Source organism: Desmodus rotundus, chromosome 2 (genome assembly GCF_022682495.2).
Source record: "Desmodus rotundus isolate HL8 chromosome 2, HLdesRot8A.1, whole genome shotgun sequence".
NCBI classification, from domain to species: domain Eukaryota; kingdom Metazoa; phylum Chordata; class Mammalia; order Chiroptera; family Phyllostomidae; genus Desmodus; species Desmodus rotundus.
The window spans coordinates 77,662,765-77,685,182 of record NC_071388.1 but is presented as its reverse complement, the minus strand read 5'-3'; the positions used below and the strand labels follow the sequence as shown (position 1 = coordinate 77,685,182).

The window sequence follows — 22,418 nt, the reverse complement described above, 5'->3', positions numbered from 1 at the left end:
AAGATACACAAGCCACATGTATATTACCAAACTCTTATTTTAAAAAAACGCAACATATTTAAACTTACTGTTGTTTCAAAATAATATTAGACTTACAGAAGAGTTGCCAAAAAACAAACAAGACTCTCCTAAATTCCAGTAATAATAACATCTTACATAACCATAGTACAATTGTCAAAACTAACAAATTAACCTTAGTATAACATTATAAACTAAACTACAGACTTTATTCTGATTTCCACTGATGTCTTTTTTCTGTGTCAGGCCCCTACTACAATGCTTCAGTCTTTCCTTGTCTTTCACAACCTTGGTATTTCTACAGACTATCAGTTAATTATTTTGTAACTGGGCTTTTCTGATTTTTCTCAAGGTTAGATTGAGGTTATGCAATATTGGGAAGAATGCCACAGTAGTGATGTACCCTTCTCAGTGCATGATGTGACAGGTACATTATGTTGAAACGTCTTATTACTTGGATCACCTAGGTTAAGGTGATGTCCGCCAGGATTCTCCATTGCTATTATTTTTTGTAACTGATAAATGTATTGGGGAAGAGATTTTGAGATTATGCACATATCCTGTTTCTCCTTCAGTTTTTACCCAGGAAGTTTAGCATCTTTTGGACGTTGCCTGCAACAACCTAACTATGTTTTTTCCAAAGTTGGTTTTGTATTTGTCTTATTCTTTTTATATTTTATTAATTGGAATACTTCTCTAATAAAGAACTGTCCTTTAGCCATCATTCATTATTTATGTATTCATTAATTAATTCAGTTCTTCATAGCAATATAGATTCTGCGGTATTCATTTTAATCTTTGGTAATAATCACACACTATCATTATTGACTTTGCTAATCAAACTGCTCTAGCTTTGGCAGTGAGAATTCTTCTAGGTTAGCTATCATGCATTTTGGCAAAACAGCATTTTGAAATAAGCCTAATTTCAATGAAAGAATGTTTACCAAACCTTTTCCCTCCCCCTCACTAATTATACTAGCCATACGCTTACCTGAGATATTGATTTCATCTTTGTTTCTTCAGCAGTAGCAGCAGGGAAAGAACAAGTTGAAGCATAGTAATAATGAATAAAAGAACTTTCCTTTGAAGAGAGGCTTTGAAATAAAGGAAGTGCCTGAACCCGAGACAATGGATAAGAAAGTTCTAATTCTCCAGTGGTTGTACTTATTTCTGTCATAATATCTTTCAATTTCAATTCTTCTCTTTGTGAAACAGGATTTTGTAGTTCAAGGAAAATGAATTCACTGGACTTTGCTATTAAAAAAAAAACAACTTTTATCAATAGTATTATTTTAAAGGATATTATCATTTAAATAACTTGATTATTAATAACAGTAAGGTTGGTATATAACTACTAACAAAGTACTAACCCAGGCAAATTAATCACAAAATAGGCCATTAGTAATCTAGAACCAAAATTCACAATTTTTAGACTCCTACTGCATTAGAATGAAAACTCCACAATGGTACTGACCTCTGTATTTAGAGACCTGGCATTTAGTAGGTAGTACTAAATATTTGTTACTGAATGTATGAATAAATGAATGATAACTAAGCAATTAATTTTTCTTCTACCCTCCTCCATATATCAAATCTATTAATTAAAACAAATTCCAACTCCAGCTGGTGTGGCTCAGTGGGTTGAATGCCAGCCTGCAAACCGAAAGGTCACTGGTTCTATTCCCAGTCAGGACACATGCCTGGGTTGTGAACCAGATCCCTGGTTGGGGGCGAGCAAGAGGCAACTTATCAATGTTTCTCTCTCTCTCTCTTTCTCCCTCCCTTCCCCTCTGTCTAGAATAAATAAAACCTTTAAAATATATATATATATATATACACATATATATATATATATACATTCCAATTAGAACATTTCCTTCAATATCATTTTCTTTAATCAATCATTTCCATAAAGGTCTCAAACGACATTCTCTTCCCCCATAATGACTACAAATGGCTCATTGTATATCTCCAACTTCTCAGCTATGTAATCATGAATTTCCCCAATTAATTTGGAAGTAATTAGGACAGCAAAATAACTAACTTTAAATATATATACACATATTTATGTAAGTATTGTGGGAGCATACAGAAAAGCACTCAACCCATTCTTAGAGAAAGGATACACATATAAGTGAATTGATTTTCTCTTTTAGAAACTAAAGAAAACATTGAAGGTAAAGACTTCTGTATTTTACTTAACTTCACCACTGATTAGCTCATTCAGAGTTCATTACAAAATAAGGGCAAGAAACTCGTAAGAAACGGAGTCAAGGATGGTAACTGACTAAAAGATAAGATAGTCCTTTTATGTTAGACAATAAGGTCATTTGGTTGAGTAAAGGTATCAGGAAAAATTATGTGAATAAATAAAATAATTCATGTTACATTATATTAAGGGATAAAAAATTTTAATTCAATGAACTTAATTTTAATTCAGTGAAATTACATTTTAGTTTGCAGGCCCATGCTCAACCCACTGAGCCACACCAGCCTGGGCATGAAATTACATTTTATTAAATTATTTTAAAAGAAAATTTTATTTACAGGACTTCTCAGGTTATCTTGAAATTTAGAAATCATTTTATACTCACATTGCTGGCTTAACATAGAGTTCTCTAATTGGGTCTGAATCTCCTGCAGATAATGTGAAGAGACCCAGAGGAAAAGAATAGCATGACTCCTTTTGCTGTGGTCATCGTCCTTACTTTTCCATATGCCAAACCTCTTTAAATGTGTGGTATCCACTACCAGTAAAACCTCATTCAGGGACACTAAAACAAATAAAATATAACAAATTAATAAATTACTCTACTTAGAAATACAACACGTAAGCACTATCTAACTCTAGTATACTGTATGTCAAAAAAGAATTATTTGCCAATTTTTTCAAAAATATCATTTCCAGTGCACTTCACTAAACATAGCTGAAATACCCCAAACAATATGATTAGAGTAAAAAAGATCACATTACAATTAGAAAGGGCCAAATATTTATTAAATAATGAAATATAGGAATTTAGTCTCTTATACTATATGATCTCAGTTATATCCAGGAATGGAAAGTGTGAATGCAAATTTCCAAAGCATAAAACCAGAGAAAGTTCTTAGTAAGTGTCCCAATAAGAGTACCACAAGAAGAAGGAGGAGGGGAAGGAGGAGGAAGAGGGGAAGAGGAAGAAGAGAAGGAGGAAAAGGAAGAAGAGTAAGACTATCTTACCAATGCAAAAAAAAAGCATAATATAACAGAAAATTATGTATTTCTATCTTGGTCAATTACTATCAACCAAGCCTCCAAATGCTACCATAAGCCATTGTATGCCTATCTTTCTTCTCCCAAAATATCTGCATTCTACTACACAGATCAGCCACTATTAAAAGATTGTCAACAATAGTATGAGCTTCTGAGTGGTCTAAGATGATATTTCTTTTAAAATTCTTACAGGTTTTACTTCTCAGAACCTCTAGGTAATCACTCTACATTATTACTCTTCCTCCCTCTTAGTGGGCTAAAAAAAAAACTCCTCTGAGGAATTTTTTTTTCAATTCAAAGAAATATATAAAACTTGTATAAAGAAGTCCTGAAGATCATTTGGTACAACTTTAAGAAAACAAGCGGCTAAACTAGGGATAGAAATATCAGCTAAGTATAAACCCAAGATGGGTACTGACTGGAAACAGATTTTTTAGTACTCCTCCCCTCATCATCTGCTGGCACTTTGCCACTCAACATGTATTCCTCAGCCTCTGACACTGGCATCATCTGGGAGCCTGTTAGAACACAGCAAATCAGGCCCCACCCTAGATCTACTGAATCAGAATCTTCAGTTTAACAGAAAAGCCTAGGTGATTCACATGCACATTAAAGTTTAAAAGCATTTTACAATAAACATTCCCATGCCAGCCATTCTATTTTTTTACTTTTTCTTATAAATTAATCCACTTTAATTTCCTCCTTCTTTCCTTCCCTCATTCCATTTCTCCATGTCATCTTCTTGCACCCTTTCTATATTCCTATTTATCCTCTGTACCTACTAGCATGCCTGCCTTTCCTCTCTTCCTAGCCTGTCCTACCCTATCTCCCCTCTTTCTTTTACTCTCTATTTACTGGTTCCTTTGAATAGATCATTCACCTATCTATGACTCTCTATATATTTTATATACCTACCTAACCTTCCTATCTACCTGTCATCCATCTTATATTTTACTGTAATATTTCAACTGATTTCTTTTTAGATTTCTTTCCCCACTGTTCAAAATCATACTTAATTTTCTTTGTAGCTCCTCCTTTTCAAATCCTCACACTCACATTCTTTCTTTCACTTTTAGATTTTACTCTTTGTTACAGACTCATTACTTCAAACTTTTCTTTCTTTCCACTTCCTTTTGTATCCTTCTCCTTCCTTCTTTCTTTATAGCCTTTTTCTATATATTTCCTCACTCCATTTTTGCTCCCTGTCCTTTTCCTTCTCTATACTTAGCTTGTCTGTGCCCTGCATGCCTGTCTGCCTTTTCTTTCTTCTTCCTTTGTCTTTCCTTCCTCACTTCATTCCTTCCTCCTCCTTTCCTTCACCACTTTATTTCTCCCTTCCTCTTTTCCTCTTCCATTCCTCCCTCCCTCTCCACCTTCCCTCCTTCCTTTCTTCCTGGCTCTTCCAAAGAAAAACAAACACTATTGTTTTCATCTTAGCTTTTGTTCTAACTCTCTTCACACCTATTTTACAGTCTTTTCTATTGGCTCATACTTTTTAAAGTCCATTCTCTCACTCTTACTCTCTCCCTCCCTAGCTATCCTTCTTTATTTTACTGTATTTTTTTAAATACTGACTTCCACTTTTTTCCAGCTGATTAAGATGTAACTGACATAAAACATTGTGTGAGTTTAGGTATAAAACATGTTGATTTGATACACTTATTTTCTGCATTGTAATTGGGACAGGCTAGTAAGTCAGGGCAAGCGGGATAAGGAAACTGAGACAGAATCAGTTTGCAGCCTTCTAGAGAATCCTATCTTCCCTAAACCAAGGACACTTAAGAGTAAATGGTTTGTACTTCTTCCTAACCCAAGAGTAAACAACTTAAATCACCCTACTCAGGATTAGCAGAAATCCAGTTAGTGCCTTTTGCCAACCCACAGACAGATGAAGTTAACAGAATAAATCTCATTTTGGCACATCTGCATAAAGCTGTGGCACATCTCCATATTCTATTGTGATCCTCCCTGAGACCTCCCCTGAACCCCCAGCCTTTAAAACCCCTCCAAACAAAGGTCCCAGCATGCTCTCCCTCCCAGGAGCAAGCCCTCACCTCTCTGTTCCCCTTGTTCCCCCACAGGCATGTATCTCAACTCTAAGGGACCTCACGAGGCTTGTAACTGGGAGCAATGGGCAGAGGCAGCTCATCCTGAGATAACCCCCCTTACCCTGTCCCCAAGGCCCCTTTTTCTCTGACTTCTTAGTGAGCCAGAGAAGCCCAGCCTAGGCTCACTTCCACACCTACTCCCTCTCCTATTGCTTCTTCTATCCCAGGCCCTTCCTTATTTCACTATCTCCAGATTTAATAAAGGTCCTCTAAAAATCACCTAGATTTGTGTTGTGAAATCTTTCCTGCACGAAGTCAAGAACCCACACACTACTGATTGGCCACAGACAGACCTGCTCAGGGCCAGGTCCCCATTCTGGTGACACAATTACCGCCATAATGTTAGCTAACACCTCTGTCACAGCACATATTACCATTTCATTTTGGTGGTAGGAACATGTAAGATTTACTCTTAGCCACTTCAAGTATTTGTTATTAACTATAGTAACAAATCTGCATATCAGATCCTCAGAAGTTATTCATCTTATAACTGAGTATTTACTCTAAACAACATCCCCAATCCCCACCCCCTAGCTCCTGCCCTGCTAACCACCACTATAGTCTCTGTTTCTGTGAGTTCAGCTTTATTAGATTTCACAATTAAGTGAGCGATATCATGCACTATTTTTGTCTTTCTCTGTTTGGCTTCTCTCACTTAGTATAATGCCTTCAAGGTCCACCCATTCTTTCTCCTTCTTTCTCATGGTTGAATAATACGCCAGTGTGTGTGTGTACCGCCTCTTCATCCATCTACTGACAGACACTGACATTGTTTCCATATCTTGGCTACTGTGAATAATGCTGCAATAAACATGGGGTGCAGATATTTCTTCAAAATCCTGTTTTCATTTCCTTTGGAAGTATAACCAGAAGTAAGATGACTGGATCATATAACATTTCTACTTTTTTTTTGAGGAACCTCCATATTATTTTCCATAATAGCTGCATTAATTTATATTTCCCCCAACTGCGCATACGACTTGTGTGAGGGTGAGAGATCCCTCATTATGGTTTGGGTTTGCATTACCCTATTGTTTAGAGATGTTGAGCATCTTTTCATGTGCCATTAGTATCTTTTCTTTGGAAAATATTCAGTTCCTCTGCCCATTTTTTAATCAAATTTTTTTTTTACTTTGGTTTGGTTTGGTTTTGCTATTGAGTTGTATGAGTTCTTTTTATATTTTGAATATTAACCCCAAATCATATACATGATTTGAAAGCATTTGCTCCCATTCTGTAGGTTGCCTTTTCATTTTGTTGTTTCCTTTGGTGTGCAGAAGCTTTTAGTTTGTTGTGGTGCGACTTGTTTATTTTTACTTTTGTATCCTTTGCTTTGGTGTCAAACCCAAAAAAGCACTGCCAAAATGGATGTTAGGGAGCTTACTGCCTATGTTTTCTCCCAGGGGTTTCTTCCAGGGGTTTCAGGACCTATGTTCAGTCTTTAATCCATTTTGAATTGGTTTCTCGTGTATGGTAGGGGTAGGGGCTCAATTTCATTCTTTTGGATGTGGCTATCCAGCTTTCCCAACACCATTTATTGAAGAGACTATTCTTTCTCCATTATTTATTCTTGGCTCCTTTGTTGCAAATTAATTGATCAAATAGGTGTGGGTTTATTGCTGGTCTCTCGATTCTGGTTTCATTTATCTATGTGTCTGTTTTTATGCTAATATCATACTTTTTGATTGCCGCAGCCCTGAGATATAGTTTGAAATCAGGAAGTGTGATGCCCCCAGCTGTGTTTATCTCAGGATTGTTTTGACTGTTTGGGATCTTTTATTGTGCCATGCAAATTTGGGGATTTTTTATTTTATTTCTGTGAAAAAGACCACTGAATTTTGATAGGAATTACACAAAATCTGTAGATTGCTTTGGATAGTATAGACATTTTAATATTAACTCTTCCAATCCATAAACACTGAAATTCACCCATTCTGAAAATTGTCAGTGAAACTGGCAGCAAAGACGGATTAAATTAAAAGAAAATAGGAGTAAGAATCTTCAGCAAAACTTCTCAGCATTTCTTCCTCAAGCAGCTCACAGCCCCAAATAGTTCATAGTATCTCTGTGAAGTCTAGATAATTAAAATCAATCCAAATGTTCCAAGCTTTTACTATGAATGCTAAATTTTCTTCAGGAATACTGCTTTTAAATTTTTTCCTTAAAAAAGGAATTTAACACCATCATAAGAAATATTTACCTCATTACCAAAATTTCCCCAAATATTTGGTTTATTCTGTTATAGGGCTATGGCAGACACTGAAAGTAGGAGTTGCCTATCACTATTACTACCCATTGATAGAAATTTTACTAACAGAACCCTAATTTTATTTAGGAAGCAAGACACCCAGCTTTTAAAAGTTCTGTTTCTGCCCTGGCTGGTGTGGCTCAATGGATTGAGCCCCCGCCTGTGAACGGAAAGGTCACTGGTTTGGTTCCTAGTCAGGGCACATGCCTGGGTTGTGGACCAGGTCCCCAGTTGGGAGCAAGGCAACACACAGATGTATCTCTCACACACTGATGTTTCTCTCTCTCTTTTTCCCTTCCTTCTCCCTCTCTAAAAGTAAATAAATAAAATATATTTATTAAAAAAGCTCTATTTCCTAGCTTCCTTTGCAAATGGATGTGTGATCATATGACTAAGTTCAAGCTAAAATATGTAAACAGAAGATGTTAGGTGGCCTGCACATCTAAAAAGGCTCCTTAAAAGAGCAAGAGTTATGTGGTATGTGTCCTGTTAACCATTTTCCCCGTCCCCCTGCTTTCTACCCGGAATACGAACATGATGACTGGTGTATGAGCAGCCAGATGGACCGTGAGAGAAGCTTGAGGATGAAAGTCATGTGTCAGAGATGACAAAGTAGAAAAAAGTAAGTAAGCCTGGGCCTCTGGTGACCAAAGAAACACCATATCAGCCCTTTCCAGACTACTTCTGGATTTCTGCATTGTGAGGGAAAAACAAACTATTTTCTGTAAGGCACAGCCAAATATAATGTGCAGCTAATATAAATACGGATAAATCAATTTCCCTTAGCTGCTATTGAAAAAGAATAAACATTTAGACCTTTGGCTTCTACATCTACAAAAGAAATTATATATGCATGTCTTGTTTTTAAAAGATTTTTGTGTAAAGGAACTTATCATAGACTGAATTTTGGGAAGAAGATAAATATTTTCCTCTTCCATTATAAAATCATAAACCCATTACCACTGACTATTTTTCCAGATTTTTTAATTAAAATCATTTTTTTAAAATCATATGGGATAGGAAAGTTATAAAAGAAAGCAATATTTGAAACAAAGTAGAAATATTAACTATGAAAACCTAAAATATCACTTTTGAGGTTTGTATCATAAGAATCTGAGAGGTAGCCCTGTTATACAGGCCTTTATAGATTATAGTTAGATATAGTAGAACTACATCAAACTAAAAAGCTTCTGCACAGCAGAGGAAATCAACAACAAAGTAAAAAGAAAACCTACTGAATAAGACAAAATGTTTGCAAATCATATATCTAACAAGGGGTTAATATCCAAAATATATAAAGAACTCATACAACTCACTAGAAAAAAACAAAAACAAACACCTTAATTAAAAAGTGAGTAGAGAAACTAAATAAATATTTTTCCAAAGATGGCCAATGGGTACATGAATAGTGCTCGAATCACTAATCATAAACATACAAATCAAAACCACAATAACATACTACCTCACACCTATTAGAATAGCTATTTTCAAAAAGATAAGGCATAAGTGTTGGTCAGAATATGAAGAAAAGAGAACAATGGTGCACTGCTGGTGGGAATATAAATTGTTGCAGCCACTGTGGGAAACAGCAGGAAGGTTCCTCAAAAACCTAAAAATAGCCCTGGCCTGCGAACCAAAAGGTCACAGGTTCGATTCCCAGTCAGGGCACATGCCTGGGTTGCAGGCCAGGTTCCCAGTAGGGAACGCGCGAGAGGCAACCACACACTGATGTTTCTCTCCCTCACTTTCTCCCTCCCTTCCTCGTCTCTAAAAATAAATAAATAAATAAATCTTAAAGAAAAAACAAACCTAAAAATAGAACTACCACGTGACCTAGCAATTCCACTCTGGGTATTTATCCAAAGAAAACAAAAACACTAATTCAAAAAAAATATGTGCATCACCATGTTCACTGCTGCATTATTTACAATAGCCAAGATATGGGAATGACCTAAGTGTTCCCACATCATAGATGAATAAAGAAGATACTGTGTGTATGTGTGTGTGTGTGTGTAATGGAATATTATTTAGCCATAAAAGAGAATGAAATATGACCATACGTGACAACATGGATGGACTTTGAGGATATTATGCTAACTAAAATAAGTCAGACAGAGAAAGACAAATACCATATAATAGCCCTTATTACACAAATTCTAGAACAACACCAAGCTCATAAATTGAGATCAGATTGATGGTTCCAAGAGGCAGAGGATGGGGTGGGCAAAACAGGTAAAGGGGTCCAAAGGTACAAATTTCAGTTATAAAATAAATAAATCATGAGGACTTACTACACAACACAGTGACTATAGTTAAAAATACTGTATTGAGCATATTTGAAAGGCACTAAGAGAGCCCTGACCATCATGGCTCAGTTTGTTGGCGTTGTTCCACAAGGTGAAGGGACACTGATTTGATTCCTGGTTAGGGCACATGCCTGGGTTGTGGGCCTGGGCCCCGGTTAGGGTGTGTGTGAGAGGCAACCAACAGATGTTTCCCTCACACATTGATGTTTCCCTCCCTCTCTTTCTCCCTACCTTCTTCTCTCTCTAAAATAAATAAAATATATATATTTTTAAAGTTCCTAAGAGGATTTCTTAAAAATCCTAATTATAATGAAAATAATTCTTTATTACTTAGTAAGGGAATGCATGTTTAGACTTTCTGTGGTGATCACTATGCAATAGAGTTGACCTTCAAACCACACAAGGCTTAAGGGTGCCAGTGTCCGGGACCCCTACACACACCAAAGTCAGTACATGCACAGATCCCTTATATAAAATGGCACCAAACAAAGCAAACAATTTCCATCTGAGGAATGCCAATCACAGATGGAAAACACTGTCTTCAATCCACAGTTGGCTGAACCCACAGATGCAAAACCTGGGGATATGTAGGGCCAACTGTTTATTTACACAAAATCCATGTGTATGTGGACCAATGCAGTTCAAATCCACATTGTTCAAGGGTCAACTGTATATACAAACACCAAATTATTATGTTGCATACCTCAAATTAACATAAAGTTATACATCAGTTATACCTCAGTTAAAAAAAAAGAATTTGATGTGTAACTCTGTTACATAGGTCTTTAAATATAGCCCTGTATTTTTTGAATTTATTACTTCCTTTTGAATCACAGGTCTTTATTTGTTTCTGCTAAATTGCTAATGTTACATTATTCCATAATAACATAAAAATGCCCTAATTAGAACTATCAATGTATTTATTCTGTACCTTATGTAATGTTACTACTTATAGTAACTTCCTAATTATTGGAATCATCATCATAGCCTTATCATATTACCTAATCATTATTAGAGTCATATATTTGTGATTTCTGTACATGGTATCTGGTGAGTCCATGAATGATATATTTTTTTAAGATTTTATTTACTTTTTAAAATATTCTATTTAATTGTTTTTAGAGAAAGAGGAAGTGAGCGAGAAAGAAACATTTATGTGTGGTTGCCTCTCACACGCCCCCTAACCAGGACCTGGCCTGCAACCCAGGCCTGTGCCCTGACTGGGAATAGAACCAGCAACCCTTTAGTTCACAGGCCAGCACTCAATCCACTGAGCTACACCAGCCAGGGCCAGTGAAAGATATTTTGATCACATCTTCAGTCTTGGAACTAAAGCTTCCTGTTACCTAGCTCATTTCTGAAATGCTATTTGTGTATATATTTTCCTCTTCATTCCACTCTCTCACAAGTCATCCTCTATATTTCTTATTATTTTTCTTAGCATCATTACTTATTTTGAAAGGTTTTCAAATGGACAGAGAATGAGAAAATGCCCTGAGTATCTAAAGGTTGCAAGTATTTCCCAATCTATTTTGCATTATTCAGATAAAAAAATGGTATTTTTAAAAATCTCTCTTAACCCATATGCAAAACTATTTTACATGTGTATATACATTAAAATTTTCCTGCCCTGGCTAGTGTGGCTCAGTGGATTGAGGGCCATCCTGCAAACCAAAGGGTCACCAATTCAGTCCCAGTGAGGGCACATGCGTAGGTTGCGGACCGGGTCCCCAGTGGGGGACGTTCAAGGGGCAACCACATATTGATGTTTCTCTCCCTCTCTTTCTCCTTCCCTTCCCCTCTCTAAATATAAATAAATAAAATCTTTTAAAAATAGAGCCACTGGCCAAGGTGGAAGCACAGGCAGAAACACTTTGCTTTTTCCCCACAACCAAAAGAAGGATAACAACCAATTTAAAAACAAAGAACCACCCACAACTACCATTTGCATGGAAGTCCAACAACCAAGGAGTTAAAGACACATTCATCCAGACCGGTAGAAGGAGCAGAGACAGATAGTCAGGGCACCTGGATGGAGAAGATCCCCCCACTACCTGCAAGGTAAGGAGGCAGACTGGGCAAGGCGGTGGCTGGAGGACCGGGTTCAAAGTCATGAAAAGCAAGGACCTACATCTAAGATTACTCTATCTAGCAAAGCTATCATTTAGAATGGGAGGGCAGATAAAGTGCTTCTCAGATAAGGTTAAGTTGAAGGAGTTCATCATCACCAAGCCCTTATTATATGAAATGTTAAAGGGACTTAGAAACAGAAGATCAAAACTATGAATAGTAAAATGACAACAAACTCACAACTATCAACAACTGAAACTAAAAAACAAAAACTAAGCAAACAACAGAACTGGAGTGCAGAAACAGAATCACAGAAATGGAGATCACATGGAGAGTTATCACATGGGGAGAGGGAGTGCGGAGAATGGGGAAAAAGGTACAGGGAATAAGAAGCGTAACTGGTAGGTACAAAATAGACCGGGGGAGGTTAATAGTATGGGAAATTAAGAAGCCAAAGAACATATTTGTACAACCCATTGACATGACTAAGGGGGGACTGCTGGAGAGTGGAGGTAGTGCAGGGAGAAGGGGGAAACAGGGAGAAAAAAAATGGGACAACTATAATAGCAGAATCAATAAAATATACTTAAAAAATCTTTAAAAAATAAAAATTTTCCTTATGCTTCTTTTCTTACAGTTCTTATTGCTTCTATTTTTATACACTAAAATTCTTCTTGCTATCAAAACATTATTTCTGTTAATCCCCAAAAATTATGAGTCCCTTTATATTACTTGACTTAAAGTCATTAAAACAACAGTGTACTATGTTCAGCATTTTTAAACATTTTAACTCCTTTTGAAGCTGCTAAAAAAAAGTGTTAAGTTGAAAAACATTATTAACCTTGGTTTACTTAAATTCTATATTAGAAAAAATTACGGAAAACTTGTTGCAGAAAGGTTTCAGAATTTTAGCTGACCAATAATTTTATATTCCAAATTACAGTAAAAGAGGCCAGAAGACAATGACAGCTTACCTTGAAATGGGATCTTAACATACTTTGGCGTGAACTAAAAGAAAAATATAAAAGCAAAAAATGAGTTACCACTCAAAATGTTGTTCCATTCAAAATTTTCAATTTTTTTTTCAAACAAGAATATATTAAAAATCTACACTAAAAATGCTGAAGCTTTTTTATCAATAAGCCAAGAATATGTTTCACTTAGTTTTACTGACATTTAAGAACCCTGTGCAAGTGTTATTTACAATTGGAAGCAGCCCAAGTGTCCATCAGTAAATGAGTGAATGAGAAAGCTTTGGTACATTTATAGAATGGAATACTACTCAGCTTTAAAAAAGAAGGAAATCTTAACCTTTGCAACAGCATGGAAGGACCTGGAGAGTATTATGCTAAGTGAAATAAGTCAGTCAGAAAAATACAAATACCACATGATTCCACTTATATGTGGAATCCAATGAACAAAACAGCAACAGGGGCAAGGATACTGAGAACAGACTAACAGCTGTCAGGGGGTGGGGGTAGGAGGACTGGGTAAAAAAGGAGAAAGGATTAAGAAAAAAAAACAACTACCTCCTAGACCACAGTATGACGATTACCAAGGGGAAAGGAGGATGGGAGGGGAAAGCAAGAGACAGTAAAGGGGGATAAATGGTGATGGAAGGATACTTAACCTGGGGGGGACACACAACACGGTGTACAGATGGCATGTTATAGAACTGTAACCCTGAAACCTATATGATTTTATCAACCAATGTCACCCCAATAAATTCAATTTAAAAAAGAACTCTGTGCAAATAATTTAATTCTCAATATGCTCATTTAAAAACCCAAGTAAGACTTTGCTTAATATATTTTTCAAAATGTTTCCTTAATTTTTAAAGAAGAATAAGACAAAGTCCAAAAGAAACTGCCAAGAGATGTCACTGACTTTGATAAATAAACCAACCACAAAACAGGGTTTGATGCTTGGCTTTGACATTCCCAACATTCATCTTTCTTTGCTCCGTGTTACAAATTCCTGTCTGACTGAGGATTCCGTAAGGTTCTTGCTGTTTCTGGTCCTTCTGCCAGGACACTAATTTTCTCTCGGTACCTCTTGTGTACATATCTGATCTCCCTAAGTGTTGCTTTGATAATAAACTCTCAAGACTTCTAGAGCACCTAAATCGTACATGTACCATCTAAAATAGGCTTGGGCTTTGAATTTGTTTTTCTATTAATGCTAAATGAATTTATGCTTATTTATTTATTCTTTGGTTATGTTTCTCTTTTGAGCAACAAATTTATGAAACTGTTGACCAAATCAGGGGTATATACAGTCTGTGAGCACAAAACAGAATCAAGCATGGTCTTAGTACATGGGTACTAAATAAATAAAAAAACAATGTTCAGTGAAACCACAGGTTTCCTGTGACTCCATTTTTTTCTGCCAATTTAAAAATTATTTCATATTGTAGTCTCACAAATATAAAATTCATATTTCATTGTGTAAGTTAGGCACTAAAGCAAAATTCACACAAAATGCACGAGTTAAAGCTAAGCTTGGGTTTCAAATCCTGCCTCTGTTATCTCTACTACTTAGACAAATAGTAAGTAGATAAATTAGGTAACTTACTAAACTTCTCTCAGCTTTAGATAAGACCCTTAATCAAAGGTAACTATTATCATTAGACTCGAGCATCTGATTAAGTATATTATCTAGTTTAATTTAGTCAAATTCACCTTATTATTGTCATTTTCACACAACCTTATATATATTTGGAGTGTATTTCCCATTGCCAAATTCTGACATGTTTCACTGGATCTTTGATCTCAAAAAAATTTATCTTAGTAAATGAAAATAACTAGTTATACAAAATGCATGAGTGTTTGTTTTTAAATTTTTATAGTCATTACTACAAAACTATGAACTAGGAGTAGTGCACCTCTGTATCTTTACCCTCTACTTTCTGTTATTCTCTCATTCTTTCACTGTAAGTATTCTTGCCCTATCAAACCTTTCAGCTCAGCAAGGATCTGATACTCATTCACATCTTTGGATGATGATCAAGCCAACATGTCACCTCTCTAAAAGGCAAAGCCCTATTCCCAGCAAAAATTTAATCTCCAGTTAAGAAAGTAAGAAACATGTTTCCTGTGGCAGTAAGGTAAACCAGTTCTATGAAATCATTTCATATCTATTTAAACTTAAAAATAAAGGATGAGTATAAGTGCTATTACAACAGTCAGTACAGTTCTCTGAACATAATAGCTACTTAATAAATATTCTCCTGCTATCAATAAAGTTGAGACCTAAACATGAAATGTGCATACCTATTGGAGCATTCTCTACACCACCGATTTTCAACCGGCATGGCACAAGAATTAAACTTGCAATACCTGACTATTTAGTCAGAGGCAGTGACCTCTTTTCCCTTAAATTGTCAAATAAAAAAAATGATAACAGCCTGCACAACAATAGCCATCTGGTGTGAATGCCCTGTTTTGAACCATAAATATATAGGTCATATTACAGAATTGCATCTTATTGGTCATGTTGCATAATAAGGTTGCATCTGATTGGTTAATTCTTGGTACCAGAAATCCTTATACACAAATATAGGCCTCTGATTTTTAGAAAGTCACTTTGGAGCAAAAAGGGCAGGTAACTACTACTTTTTTGTAAATGAATTAAAATTATACCTAATTTTTGGTGTCAGATGGGCAAAAAATATATTTTTTGGTGTGCCACAGAATTTTAGTAGTTAGTTTATATGTTCTATAAGGTGAAAAAGATTGAAAATTGCTGCTCTACACTGGAAAAAAAAGTAATAGTAACTTAATGTTCAACTGTTTTAAAAAATGGCTCTAATTTATGTAAGTTTACAACAATAGGCATTTTTTCAGCTCAGCTAAATTGTAACCGTCATGAGAGTGAGATCTGTATCTCCAGTGTCTGCAACAGAACATAGCAGACACTCACTAAGCATTTGGAAAATGACTGAGTTCAATTCTCTAATACATTTACCACCCCACCAAAAATAAGTTCTTTAATTTCTAAGTTACAGAGCATCATGAACTTTGCCTAAAAATATATATATATTCAAAGCCTTTTAAAAAACTCAAAGACTTACTTTGATTGAATCATATTTTTATATATTTTTTAAATTATTTATGCTCTCTCCATCATAACATAACTTTTCATTTTTGCAGACTTCCTCTCAGTCTTTGCTTACACGCATATATTTTATATGCATATATTTACTCTGCACTTTCTAAAGTACATTAATGACTTTCTCATAATTAGACTTTTAAGTTTTTTACTTTAATTATAAGAAGTGTTCCAACAAACAAATATTTTTTTTAATCCTCACCCGAGGACATGTTTATTGATTTTTTAGGGGAAGATGAAGGGAAACAGATGAAGGGAAACATCAATATGAGACAGAAACATCTATCAGTTGCCTCCCATATGTGCCCCAACAGGGGACTGAACCCTCAACCTAGGCATGTGCCCTGACCTGGGATCGAACCTGCAACCTTCTGGTGTACAGGATGATGTTCCAATCAACTGAGCCACCCGGCCAGAGCAACAGATTTTTTTAAGACCTGCTTTATGTCATTTATTGAATATCTACAGTCCCCTACTATTTGTAATGGTAAAATACTGAGAGAACTGGAATGTGCAACAGTCAGGAATTAAGGACAAACCAAGAACCCTAAAGCAATGAATTAAATTAGTTTAATATAATTATGGTGAGCTACAAAACAGTGTGTATGCTATACCCTTTTATTCTAAACAGATATATATCTCTAATATGAAGAATATAGAATGATATACACTTTATAATTAGTGGCAGTTGTCTCCAGATAAGCAAGATTATGAGTGTTCTTATTATTCCTTAATTCATTTGTAGTTTTTTGTTTGGTTTTGTTTTTTGCCCATAACAAGCCTACCTGACTCTGTAATAAATAACTGTTGAATATTTATGTTGGGTTTTCCTCCCCAGCTAATCAATTATTATCATATACTGAAGAACCCAATTTTGCCATTACAAAGTACTCAAGAAAAAAAAAATGGTTAAATTTAAAGTGAAAAAGCAAAATGCTGAGGGGGGGATGAACAGTGAACAAAATTCCTTAAAGCAAAAGAATTGTAAAATCACCCCAAGCATGCCAAAATCATTATTATCTGAAAACTAGTGATCAGGGAATATTAATTTTAAACTTAATTGCTCTTGTGTTTTCAATCAAAGCAATTTTAACTCTATCATAGTCCTCGTTACTTATAGTTCCCAAGATCTGTTGGACTTGTACATAATGTTTACTGAGATTAAGTCTTCCCCCAGTGTCACCGAGTAAACATCTATTTTATGTCTTAAATGATGCACTGTCTTCTCTGTAAGCCTTCCCCGGTTCCTCCAGACAGATACAGGTACTCATTCTCGTATGTACCCTTTTGTACATATTTCCTTGTTCATTTTACCATAATGTAAATATCTATTTATGTGCCTGTCACTTCCATTATACTACAAGTTCCTTGAAAGCAGAGACCACGTCTTACCATTGTTATATTCCCTGCTCTACTAATAACACAGTGAAACAGTAATAAAACTTCTAGGAAAATACCTGAGTTATAAATCTGATGGAGTCAATTCAATTTAACTGAAGTTTATAGGGTCTACTTAGTTTCAGCCATTTAGGAAGGATAAAAGAGAATAAAAGCATAGCTCTTTACCACAAGATGCTTAAGGCTAATGGAGAGGTTCCGGCAAGAATATAAACAATTATAAACATGTAAAATAAATATTATAATACATGTGCAAAGTGCTGTAAACAGTAAAGGGAGAAGTTAATTCTGAGTAGGAAGGAGAAATCAAAAAAGGATTCCTGGATGATGCATATTCCTTAAGAGATTACTAGGATTTTAGCAGGCAGGAATGCTGAGAAAATATAGAAAACAAAGTAAAATCCAGTCTGCCTTTCATCAACATTACATGAGGAAGAATACTGAAGAAAAAAAAAAGTAGAAAAACAGAGTAGGAATTGTTCTTGGCGATCCTTAAATAACAAGTTTAGTGATTTGGAGAAGTCAGTTTACAACAATTTAAACCAGCAAAATGAGATATTTTATTTGTGCTCCCAACTACGCCCTGAATAAAAATATACTTCACTACTAAATTAGCTTTAGAGGCCAAAGAGTATCAGTACGTAGTTCTTACACATGGTTTCCATTAGAATAGTCACATCAGAAATATAATTTTAGGACATACCCCTGATTTTAGAAATGCCCCTCTAATTAAAGACATGTTTCAAAGTATGTATAATAACATATTTAAAGTGTCCCACATAAAATTATTCTCAGTTCTATTTTCATTTGCACTAAAAAGAGAAGATGATCTGAAATGCCTTGTCCAAGATCCAAAACTAAAATAATAAAATTAAATAAATAAATATACTTACTGTAACATAACCTTTAGAAGCTCCTTTTATTTTACCAATATAAACATAAGTAAATATAAAATCCAGTTGTAGATCCATCTCATTACTAGGTGTAATACAGGAAATGTTTTCCATGACAGGACATAATTCAGATGAAACCTAACATGGAATAAATTATACGATGCTTATAACCCTCAATATTATATATATATATATATGCCAACAATGATTTTCCAAAATAAAATACCTTAAATTACTATTAATGAAGCTGAAGGGATTTATACTGTGAAGAAATGATTATCTAGATTATTTTTTCTTAAATAGTACATGATCCACCTTGAGAAAATTACTCTAAATAGTCGAATCCTATCTAAACCCTTAAGACTTATGAAATTAATTTCATAACTCTAAGCTCTAGAAATTATCTCCCTCTGTATCAAAGCCATGATTTCAAACTCAATATTCCCTTTATTCATATTTAACTCAACAAAAGTAAATTAAGATATAGTTTTAATTTAAAATGAGTTTTTAAATATATTCTCTTTTAATCACCACAACCACTACATAAAGTAATATTCTTTTTTCCATTTCTTAAATTAATAGATGTTTGGATTGGTTAAGTGACTTGCCCAAGTAATGCAGTTAGTAAAAGGCAAAGCTAAAATAAATTCATGTCTCTATCTCCAAGTCAAGGGTTATTTCAACCGTATAAAATTGCTTCCATAAACTAGGATGATGTTCTCAACTATTGAGAGTTTAGTGAACAATGAAGGGATGTAAGTGCCTAAAAATCATCTGTTACATGAAATCTACATACATTACTATATGCTCTGTGTCTGAAGGGTGGCCAAACCAGTTGCCTAAAACCTTAAAAATCATACCACTTCTACACAATTACACAACTGTTTTTAAATTACAACAGATGACCAGACAGAATCAGCAGGAGCTGTTGCCCACAATCTCTCCTGAATTTTACACTGCTTTGAAATTACTTTTTCAACTCCACATATGCCTAGTCTTTGCACATTATCCCCCTTTAACCCTAACATCACAAGTAATCAAATAAATTTTCAATAGAGAAACCATGCATGTGTACTAACTCTCTATATGCCTCTAGAAAATGTGGTTAGTCCTCATCTGAAACATACACAGTACTCATTATTTTTAACCCAGTTAATAATGTCATTTACCTGCTTAATGGAATTTCTTTGCCATTCTCATCTTTCATTGTTTACTAAACTGTTCTTATATCCCAAGTTGAAAGGGGAGTCAAATCAACTACAGGTGACTCTAATCAGTCACAGAACAGTGTGTGTTTGTGTGTGGTAAAAGTACAGGATAGAACAGAAATTTCTTATTGGGATTCACATTTTGTAAAGACTAAATGCCTCCTGAAAGTGAACAACCCATGTTTCTCATAATTTCATTTACAACTGGAAACAAGGGAGAATGTGGAAATGTTATGGTATTCTGCTTAAGATTTTACTTGTTTTTAGAGAGGGGGGAAGAGAGGAAGAAAGAGAGGGAAAGAAACATCGATGTGCAAGAGAACACTGACTGGTTGCCTCTCCACATTTCCCCAAATGGGAACCAGGCCAGCAACCCAGGCATGTGCCCTGACCAGGAATCGAAACAGTGACCTTTGCTTTGAGGGACCATACCCAACTCACTGAGCCATGCCAGTCAGGGCTGCCTTACAGATCTTGGTAGATCTCCGCATTATTTGCTGTTTGGCTGTGATCATATTCTGTCAGTTCTACAAGAGATGTTTTTTTCTTTTAATTTTTCTTATTTATTGATTTTAGAGAAAGAGAAAGAAAAATCAATTTGTTGTTCCACTTATTTATGCATTCATTGGTTGTTTCTTGTACGTGCCCTGACGAGATCAAACCCACAATATTTACTTATCAGGACAATGCTCTAAACAACTGAGCTATACTGCCAAGACCTGTTATTTCCTTACAATACAATCATTTCATACTGCACTGTAAACGTACGTGCTGCCAAAGGAACTGTAAGTCATCTAGAACAGCAATTTCCAACACGTGTGCTGTATATTTTTAAAATATATACTACCTGCCTGACTTTATAGGCACAGTAACCTCTTTTCCCTTAGATTGTCAAATTAAAAAATGACAATAGCCAACACAATAATAGTCATCCAGTGTGAATGAATCAAAATTATACCTGTTTTCTGTCAGATCAGCAAAAAATTTATTTTTTGGTGTGCCACAGAATTTTAGTAGTTAGTTCATGTGTGCTATGAGATGAAAAAGGTTGAAAATCACTAATCTGGAAGTCTGAACTGACTGTCAACAATGACACTACTTTACTCACAAGTACAACTAAACTATCAATTACACTGTTGGCCCATTGGGCAAGAATGGGCACATTTTAACAAAAACTTAGAACCCAGTTGCTAAGGTGATCTCTGTATGGAGTTCCTAAGGCAATAGAAACACCCGTGAAACTAATCAGACCCTGATAGTTTTCATAAAACTGACCAAATTCTTCATCACACTCCATAGAGTAACAGCCTGTGACATTATTCAAAAACAAACCAACAGAAATTTACCTTAATTCTGTACTGGTAGCCACTGATAATCACTTGTTAAAAATAAGATAATCAGAGGTTCATATGTGAATAAATATTGACAATAAATGACTTGAACCTTACTTTAGAGCTAGACTCTTCAACGTGCTATGTCAAAAACACAGTGCCTGACATTAAACAATCAGCAACTACCATTTATGATTTTTCTATAAGAAAAAAGATACAAAGAACTAAACAAACTGACAGATTTGTGACACCGTTCTAAATCCTTCATATGTTATTTTATTTAATACTCAAAATAATTTTGTGAGGCAGGTGTCATTATCCTCATTTATAACATGAGGAAAACCAGGCTTAGGGAAATTAAGTAACTGTGCCAAAATGGCAGATCCAGGATTTGAACACAGGTCTGGATATCTCCCACAGTCATCCTCTTTCCTTTGTGTTGTACTGGTTTAATAGCACATGAGGAAAAGGAATAATTCCAAGTAGTTACAATATTGCAAGATCAGATAAATATTGGAAGCTGCAACTCTAGAAAAGTTTTGATAAAGCACTTAAATGTCTAATGAGAACCATTAAAAAAGAAAAATATTCAAGGAATAGAATATTTACACTGAAAAAATATAAATGACCAGAAAAAAATGGTATAATCCCTTCCCTTTGAAATAAAGACAATTTCCTATTTCTCTGAAACTAATATGGAAGTTAAATATATTATAATATTTATAAATATATTATTATTTATAAATATAGTATTAAACAAACTAATATATTTAGTTTGTTTTAAAATTCAAACTAAAATTTTTTAAATTTTTATTACAACATTCTCTTTGATGATTCAAAAAAATAGTCATTAGCCAACAGTGAGTATTTCACTATCTGTGAGAAGGCAGAAATAAATTACCTGTTCTGATTCACATGTAATCGATGGCAGTTCTGACAACGCTGATTCAGAAATATTCTCATTTTCATTAGTGACGCCATGGTCTTGCTTATATTGTAATTTAAGAATTTCTGAACTTTTATGTTCAATGGGTCCTTCTTCATCACTAGAAACAACAACTAAAAAGGAAAAATGTGTTTTTTCAAATGTATCTCAATAATCACATATCAAAAAGAGAACTTTCTAATTCATGCAATATACCTTTAATAATCCCATTAACCTTAATCAACTATTTTTATTCAACTTAAAAACTGGTCTATCATTCATTATCTGATTTATACTAGTTATGTACAATGTTTCCAAATCAGTGCTATTATTTAGCAGTTACCTGCAGGTCCAAGGATGAAGACATTTTAAAAGGTATAAAGCCATGAGAAGAACTCCAGAATAAATTCTAGTCCTAATCATGTATTGTGCCACCACTCAAAATTGTACTTTAAATCCTGCTACATTAGTTTCTTCCAGGAGGGATAAATGGATGGCTAGGAGAAGATGTGGAAGACTATTCATCCTTCAGGACCTTTCATGTGTACCA

The 22,418-nt window shown here is 34.9% G+C and overlaps 1 protein-coding gene across 5 annotated transcripts in view; it reads right to left on the bottom strand.

Annotated features, from left to right (window-relative positions):
- The window catches only part of SENP7 (SUMO specific peptidase 7), a 119,643-nt gene that overhangs the window by 30,276 nt on the left and 66,949 nt on the right, over positions 1-22,418 (bottom strand). For all 5 annotated transcript variants that reach the window (XM_053918294.2, XM_045193538.2, XM_045193541.2 and 2 more), the window contains 5 exons: positions 21,845-22,002; positions 18,405-18,542; positions 12,978-13,011; positions 2,613-2,792; positions 1,010-1,272 (listed from right to left, as the gene is read on the bottom strand). In XM_053918294.2, the coding sequence (XP_053774269.1) occupies positions 1,010-1,272; positions 2,613-2,792; positions 12,978-13,011; positions 18,405-18,542; positions 21,845-22,002 (773 nt within the window). The remainder of the gene's footprint in view (positions 1-1,009; positions 1,273-2,612; positions 2,793-12,977; positions 13,012-18,404; positions 18,543-21,844; positions 22,003-22,418) is intronic.